The sequence below is a fragment of the Pituophis catenifer genome, unplaced genomic scaffold, assembly GCF_029215685.1.
Source record: "Pituophis catenifer annectens isolate HBS135680 unplaced genomic scaffold, rPitCat1.0.hap2 SCAF_1, whole genome shotgun sequence".
Taxonomy (NCBI): domain Eukaryota; kingdom Metazoa; phylum Chordata; class Lepidosauria; order Squamata; family Colubridae; genus Pituophis; species Pituophis catenifer.
Window position 1 is genome coordinate 342,549,579 of NW_027256881.1, and position 8,756 is coordinate 342,558,334.

The following is an 8,756-nucleotide window of genomic DNA, read 5'->3' on the forward strand; positions in this document are numbered from 1 at the left end:
GCATTTGTGGATTTTTAATTCCCAGAATTCCCCAGTCAGCATTTATGCACTTCAAATTAGAAATTTTATGATGTTTATATTTTTCTTGACTGTACATCGCCTTGAGTCCTACGGGAGAAAGGCGGTATAGAAATATAATAAATAAATAAATAAATAAATAAATAAATAAATAAATAAATAAATCCCAGAATTCCCCAGGCAGGATTTGTGGATTTTTAATTTCCAGAATTTTCCAGTCAGCATTTGTGGACTTCAAATCCCAGAATTCCCCAGGCAGGATTTGTGGATTTTTAATTCCCAGAATTCCCCAGTCAGTATTTGTAGATTTTTAATTCCCAGAATTCCCCAGTCAGCATTTGTTGTCTTCAAATCACAGAATTCCCCAGACAGCATTTATGCACTTCAAATTAGAAATTTTATGATGTTTATATTTTTCTTGACTGTACACCGCCTTGAGTCCTACGGGAGAAAGGCGGTATAGAAATATAATAAATAAATAAATAAATAAATAAATAAATAAATAAATCCCAGAATTCCCCAGGCAGGATTTGTGGATTTTTAATTCCCAGAATTCCCCAGTCAGTATTTGTAGATTTTTAATTCCCAGAATTCCCCAGTCAGTATTTGTGGACTTCAAATCCCAGAATTCCTCAGGCAAGATTTGTGGACTTCAACTCCCAGAAATTCCCCAAACAGCATTTGTGGAAAGCTGGCTGAGGAATTCTGGGAGTTGAAGTCCACAAGTCGTAAAGTTGTCAAGGTTGGAGACCCCTGAATTAAAGCACGCCTGAATGAGATGACCTTGAGTTTTTTCCTTCCTTAAAAGAGAGGCTGAGATTTTTTTTTCCCCGGAGCACCCCCAAGAGGCGAAGGCAACGTGCTTCCTTGGAATGGGAAAAATGCAGCCGAGCATTTGCCGGGAACCGGTTGGGCCTGCCCTGCAGGGTGGTGTTCCTTCCTGAAACTCGGATCTCTCTGGAGTTTCTCCTCCTTTGCATTCAGCGGCTGGATGCTCCTGTCAGCTGCTCTCGCTGGAAGGACGGACTTTCGGGAGCTGTGGATGATGGAGACCCTACGCAGGAGCCTTTCCCGTTGGAAGAGGTACCACATCAAGGTCCACCTGGCCGAGGAGGACCAGCTGCTCCCGCTGACGGTGCGGCCGACGGATACCATGATGGACTTGAGAGCTTACTTGGTCCGGGAAGGCGTCACGTCTTGGAAAAAAAACTTCCACTACAATGCCCGTCAACTGGACGAGCACGAAACGGTCAAAGAGGCCAAGATCCAGAACGGTTCGGTGGTCTTGTTGGTTAGCGAGAAAAGGTAGTTTTTTGGGGGGAAGGGATGGAGCTTCTGAAAGAAAGTTTGAAAAAAAAAGGTGTGTTTGTGTGTGTGTGTGTGAGTTGTTGTTGTTGTTGTTGTTGTTGAAACAGACACCAGACAACCTCAGCAAGGTGATCGCATATCCGGGGATCCTGCCTACCTGCCTGCGTATTTGTTTATTTTTCTTAGCTGTCTGCCTGTTTGTCCATCCATCTATTCATTTCAGCCTAGCCAGACACCCCTCCTTTCATACCTGTGGGTGCCTGTCTGTGTGTCTGTCAATTATTTGTCTGTTTAGCTGTCTGTCTATGCAAACTTCCAATCCTCCAGCCAGCCAGCTTTCGGTCTGTACCTGTTGGTATCTGTCTATCTATCGACTGAGTTGTCCAGCATCATTCAATCAGTCTGTCTGTCGACCTATCACCATCCCTCTCTCCCTTCCCTCTCATCTCCATCATCACCATCAATCTTATTCATCCATCCATCAATCAATCAATCTATCATCTATCTCCATCCATCCATCCATCCTCGATCGATGTATCATCCATTTAACCATCTATCAAATATCTATTAGTGATCTTTACTGTTATCTATCTATCTCTCTATCTCTCTATCTCTCTATCTATCTCTGTCTATCTATCTCTACCTACCTACCTACCTACTGTATCTCTCTCTCTCTCTCTCTCTGTTGGTCTCTTTGTCTATCTCTACCTACCTACCTACCTACTGTATCTATCTATCTATCTATCTATCTATCTATCTATCTATCTATCTCTGTCTATCTCAACCTACCTACCTACTGTATCTACCTACCTAACCTACTGTATCTGTCTGTCTGTCTAACTGTCTATCTCTGTCTGTCTGTCTGTCTGTCAATCTATCTCTACCTACATACCTACCTACCGTATCTACCTACTCTATCTATCTATCTATCTATCTATCTATCTATCTATCTATCTATCTCTACCTACCTACCTACCTACCTACCTACTGTATCTACCTACCTACCTACCTACCATCTATCTATCTATCTATCTATCTATCTATCTATCTATCTATCTATCTATCTATCTATCTCTACCTACCTACCTACCTACCTACCTACCTACCTACCTACCTACTGTATCTGCCTACCTAGCTACAATCTATCTATCTATCTATCTATCTATCTATCTATCTATCTATCTATCTATCTATCTATCTATCTATCTATCTCTACCTACCTACCTACCTACCTACCTACCTACCTACTGTATCTACCTACCTACTGTATCTATCTATCTATTCACCTATCTGTCTGTCCGTCTGTCTCTTTTCAAAGTCACGTTATTGCTTATCTGCTTCCTAGCTCCCTTTCCCTTTACACAAAAATGGAAAAATCTGCAACAGATTGGCCACAATCTGATTCTGAGAAATATTATTATTGCAACCGGATGGAACTATGCATTAAAATGGGAAACCTGAAATGCCTCCCCTTGAAAAGGCCAAGGCTCCTGTGTTGCTGAGACAGACCAAAAACTGTATCCTGGGAGGGAGGCTCATCAATGCTTTTTGTGATGGGACTTTAGACTTCTGGGGGGAAGGGGGGGGTTGTGGAAAAATAATCTCCGGTTGTTACAGTTTTGAAAGCTGTGAATGTTGAGAAGGGCAAACAGGTTCAGGGGAAAAATATTTTGGACCCTGATTTGCCACCTGCGGCTTCTTGCCTCGTTGCCCTTCCTTAGAAAGATGCCAACGACAGCAAGGATGTGACCAATTTCCATAGTTAACACCTTTCTGTAATTTTGGTTTTGCAAATAAAATAACCCCAGGAAATTTGAGTAAGTTGTTTGCTATTCAAAGCATCTGTCGGGATGTTCGGAAAATTCAAAAGGCGGCTTCCATTCCACGTTGCAAACATTCCACCTCTGTCCTTTTTTAGGTGCACACATTAAAACGTGGCAGAATTATTAAGGGGCTGGTGGAAACCAGCGGAGCCATTTTGACTTTTTCGACCTTCCTGCCGATGCCCAAGTTTTGCAACATCTTGTCACGTTACAGGAGTGTCGGCAGGAAGGTCAAAAAAGTCAAAATGGTGGCTATTTTATTTTTTTTATTTTATTTCAAATTTATATACCGCACCTTCTCCCAAGGGACTCAGGGCGGTGTACAGCCAGATAAAAACATACAATACAAACATTAAGAACAATTAAAAGAATATATATTTAAAAGAATATATATTAATTTGGCCCCAGTTTATAACTGTGCAATCTTCTAAAAAGGGCAGACTCGCTGTATTTTTTCCTCATCTCCGTTGCAAAACTCTCCACTATTACGCATAATTATGCACGTAAAATTCCTAATTTGTCTGAATTTTGTACAGGGTTTCCTAATATACCTTTCCTTTGACACACACAGTTGGAAATAGGTCCTTTGATTGGGACGCCTCTTTGTTTTAAATAAATGCATTTATTTTCAATGCAAATGTCTGTTTTTGTTTTTTTTTAAGTGAATTCAGTTCAGTAACTCTTCATCTCTGCCAAGCTATGAGTGCTTCAGAGAATTGTACTTCCGATGAAATCTGCGGCAGATTAAAAACAAACAAACAAACAAACATCCTTGCATTGTTAAGTGAATTTAGGCTGTGCTGGATTCAGCGCCTGTGTTATATTTGTTTTAAGTTATTGTTATTTTCCCGTAAGATGTGAGAACTCGTTTGGTCTGTGGTTAAGGTGCTGACCTAGGAACTGGGAACTGGGGAGTTCCAGTGTCCGTGTTAGGCATGAAAGCCAACTCGGTGACTTTGGGCCAGTCACCAGGAGATTGGGAGTTCTAGTCCCACCTTAGGCATGAAAGCCAGATGAGTGATTTTGGGCCAATCATTAGGAGATGGTGAGTTCTAGTCCTGCTGTAGGCATGAAAGTAGGCTGGGTGACTTTGGGCCAATCACCAGGAGATGGTGAGTTCCAGTTTCCAGGTTAGGCATTGGACCCAACTGGGTGACTTTGGGCCAATCACCAGGAGATTGGGAGTTCTAGTCCCGCCTTAGGCATGAAAGCTGGGTGGATGACTTTGGGCCAATCACCAGGAGATGGTGAGTTCCAGTTTCGGGGTTAGGCATCAAAGCCAACTGGGTGACTTTGGGCCAATCACCAGGAGATTGGGAGTTCTAGTCCCACCTTAGGCATGAAAGCTGGATGGATGACTTTGGGCCAATCACCAGGAGATGGTGAGTTCCAGTTCTGGGTTAGGCATGAAAGCCGACTGGATGACTTTGGGCCAGTCATCAGGAGATGGTGAATTCTTGTCCTGCCATAGGCATGAAAGTAGGCTGGGTGACATTGGGCCAATCACCAGGAGATTGGGAGTTCTAGTCCCACTTTAGGCATGGAAGCCAGATGAGTGACTTTGGGCCAGTCATCAGGAGATGGTGAATTCTTGTCCTGCCATAGGCATGAAAGTAGGCTGGGTGACGTTGGGCCAATCACCAGGAGATTGGGAGTTCTAGTCCCACTTTAGGCATGAAAGCTGACTGGGTGACTTTGGGCCAATCTCCAGGAGAGAGTAAATTCTAGTCCCACTTTAGGCATGGAAGCCAGATGAGTGACTTTGGGCCAATCATTAGGAGATGGTGAGTTCTAGTCCTGCTGTAGGCATGAAAGTAAGCTAGGTGACTTTGGGCCAATCACCAGGAGATGATGACTTCTAGTCCCACCTTAGACGTCTGGTGATCCTTGGACTATCTACACTAGGGAGAATATACTTGACATATACTGTACATGCAGTAGTTTAACCTAGTGTCTTTTAACCTGGGCAACTTTAAGATATGTGGATCTGAACTCCAGAATTCCCCAACCAGCATGTCTGACTGGGGAATTCTGGGAGTAGAAGTCCACATATGTGTTGAAAAACCCTGGGTTAGGCAGAACAGAAAGCTCACCGCTAAAGAGGTTGATGCGAGGGGACACGGTTGATTTTTCTGTCTTAGATCCCCTCTTTTAATTTTTAATTCATTCATTTCATTTCATGAATTAATTCATTTTAATTCACGGGGGGGGGGGGGAAGCTTGCCCCGTGAGGTTAGGTTAGCCCCCATCCTTTCATTTTCCTTTAGCAAATGTAACTTTCATTTATTAGGAAGGAAAATCGCATTAGTCCTGCCAATTCTAGAGAAGCCCGATAGCTCCTTTCTAGACTCACACATTTTATTAAAAAAGAGAAATTTCCCTGTTTTTTTTTTTTATTATTATTAAAAGGTGAGAATTGAAAGCATGGGGTGGGCTTACCAGGTTCTTTCTGATTTGAGGAAGAAGGTTGAGCCAGCGATCAATTATCAAATGTTCAAAAATGGGAGATTTTAAAGGAGGACCAGGATGTATCAGTCAGTCAATGAATGAATGAATGAGTGAATGAATGAATGAATGAATGAATCAATCAATCAATTCCATCTCCAGGTAGTCCTCAACTTACAACAGTTTATTCAGTGACCGTTTGAAGTTACAACGGCACTGAAAAAAGCGACTTATGACCATATTTTAACAATGATGAGTGTTGCAGCATCCCCTTGGTCACATGATCAGATGCTTGGCAACTGTCTCATATTTACGACGGTTGCAGTGACTTCGGGTCATGCGATCACCTTATGCAACCTTCTGACGAGCAAAGTCAAGGGGGAAACCAGATTCCCTGATTCCATTTAACAACTGCAGTGACTCCCTTAACAACCGCGGCAAGAAAGTTCGTAAAACGGGGCAAAACATCCTGAACAAATTTCTCACTCGGCCACATAAATTTTGGGTTCCATTTTGGTCGTAGGTTAAGGATGAGCTCTGCGTATTTGTAAATATGCCCATCTACAGTTAGCTTGATTTTAGAATTCTTTTTTTTTTAATCAAAATACCATGAAAAAGGAGATAATCTATGGATTACCCATATGGAAAAAGCAAATTGGGAATAAGGTTGCCAGGTGTCCACTATTTGAGCGGACAGTCTGCTTTTTTCACATTATGTTCACTATTACAAAATAGTGGACATTTTTTTTATTCAAAAGCTTTATGATTGTATATTTTTTAATATTTCTTAACGTTGTACTGAAATTAAAGAATTATTCCTTAAACACAAAGAATTGATCAAAGCTGCGCAATCAAATAAAAAATATACACGACAGCAAAGTAAAATGTAATTTAATAGTTTACATATTATTATAATATATTTGATGTTTTGAATTTTAAGTAAAGTTTTGAAGGGATTATTTTAATACGTGTTAAAATGTTTGTAAGAAAATATATAATTTAAGTGTAAAATTATTTTTTTTTTACTACTTAACCCCCACCCCCACCCGGTTTGTCCACTATTTTTTGGAAGCAGACCTGGCAACCCTAATTGGGAATATTAAAACATACAAAAATACGATTTTTAGAAACCAAGAAAATTGATGGCAGAAAAAGATCATCAATTCTGCCTCTTGAGTGTGCTTGTTTTTAATTTATGTAATTTTTTTGTTTTAAATGATTATAGTAGTATGCATGTATTTTTTATTTTTTATTTTTCTCGGACGATAGACATATGTGAGGGGCTATCAGAGAGAGGGGGTGGGGTCAACCCCCTCAGAAGCAACGGATGGAAATTAACCAAGGAGAGAAGCAACCTAGAAATAAAGAGAAATTTCCTGACAGGGAGAGTGTGTTTGAAAGATCTCTTGGGAATTTTTTTTTTTAATATGCTCTGACATTCAATCAGAACAGAGCTGGAAGGGATCCTTGAGATCTTCTAATCCAACCCCTTCCTCAAGCAGGAGACCTTATACCATTTCAGACAAGTGGTTGTCCAGTCTCTTCTTAAAAACCTCCAGTGATGGAGCACCCAAAACTTCTGAAGGCAAGGAGTTCCACTGATTAGTTGTCCTCACTGTCAGGAAATTTCTCCTTAGTTCCAGGTTGCTTCTCTCCTTCATTAGTTTCCACCCATTTCTTCTTGTCCTTGTCAGGGTTCCCAAAGATGGCTTCCAAGGCTGACAATCTTACCTTCTGGTGCTTTGGAAAATAAGTTGAGCCCCTTTTCTTTGTGGCAACTCCTCAAATATTGGAAGACAGACAGATGGGTGCATGGATGGATCAATGGGTGGGTAGTTGGGTAGGTAGGTAGGTTGGTAGATAGATATGTAGATAGAGATAGATAGATAGATAAATAGATAGATAGATAGATAGATAGATAGATAGATAGATAGATAGATAGATAGATGGATGGATCAATGGGTGGTTGGTTGAGTGGTTGGGTAGGCAGGCAGGCAGGCAGATAGATAGATAGAGAGAGAGAGAGGTATAGATAGAGAGATAAATACATAGATAATAGACAGATATGTAGATAGATAGATATGTAGATAAATAGATAATAGGCAGACAGACAGATACATAGATAGATAGATATGTAAATAGATAAGTAGATAGATAGATAGATAGATAGATACACAGACAGACAGCTATGTAGATAGATAGATACATACATAGATAGATATGTAAGATAGATAGATAATAGATACGTAGATAGATATGTGATAAATAGATAATAGACATACAGACAGATACGTAGGTAGATAGACAGACAGACAGATACGTAGATAGATAGATACGTAGATAGATAGATATGTAAGATAGATAGATAGATAGATAATAGACAGACAAACAGATACTTAGATACGTAGATAGATATGTAAGATAGATAGATAGATAATAGACAGATACGTAGATAGATATGTAGATAAACAGATAATAGACATACAGACAGATACGTAGATAGATAGATATGTAAGATAGATAGATAGATAATAGACAGATACGTAGATTGATATATAGATAAATAGATAATAGACATACAGACAGATATGTAGATAGATAGACAGACAGACAGATACGTAGATAGATATATAGATAAATAGATAATAGACATACAGACAGATATGTAGATAGATAGATATGTAGATAAATAGATAATAGACAGACAGACAGATACATAGATAGATAGATATGTAAATAGATAAGTAGATAGATAGATAGATAGATACACAGACAGACAGCTATGTAGATAGATAGATACATAGATAGATATGTAAGATAGATAGATAGATAGATAATAGATACGTAGATAGATATGTAGATAAATAGATAATAGACATACAGACAGATACGTAGGTAGATAGACAGACAGACAGATACGTAGATAGATAGATACGTAGATAGATAGATATGTAAGATAGATAGATAGATAATAGACAGACAAACAAACAGATACTTAGATACGTAGATAGATATGTAAGATAGATAGATAGATAATAGACAGACAGATATGTAGATAGATATGTAGATAAATAGATAATAGACAGACAGACAGATATGTAGATAGATAGACAGACAGACAGCTACATAGATAGATACGTTATAAAGATAGATATGTAAGAT

The 8,756-nt window shown here is 39.5% G+C and overlaps 1 protein-coding gene across 1 annotated transcript; it reads left to right on the top strand.

Moving 5' to 3' along the window:
* The first annotated feature begins 1,009 nt into the window (after positions 1 to 1,009).
* TINCR (TINCR ubiquitin domain containing) lies at positions 1,010 to 1,327 on the top strand. Its single transcript, XM_070931889.1, has one exon. It carries the CDS (start codon positions 1,010 to 1,012, stop codon positions 1,325 to 1,327), a length of 318 nt encoding a protein of 105 aa, XP_070787990.1.
* The last annotated feature ends 7,429 nt before the right edge of the window (positions 1,328 to 8,756 follow it).

Bases quoted from the DNA above. Each gene is read 5' to 3' on its own strand.
- TINCR (XM_070931889.1), top strand. From the start codon at position 1,010: ATGCTCCTGTCAGCTGCTCTCGCTGGAAGGACGGACTTTCGGGAGCTG.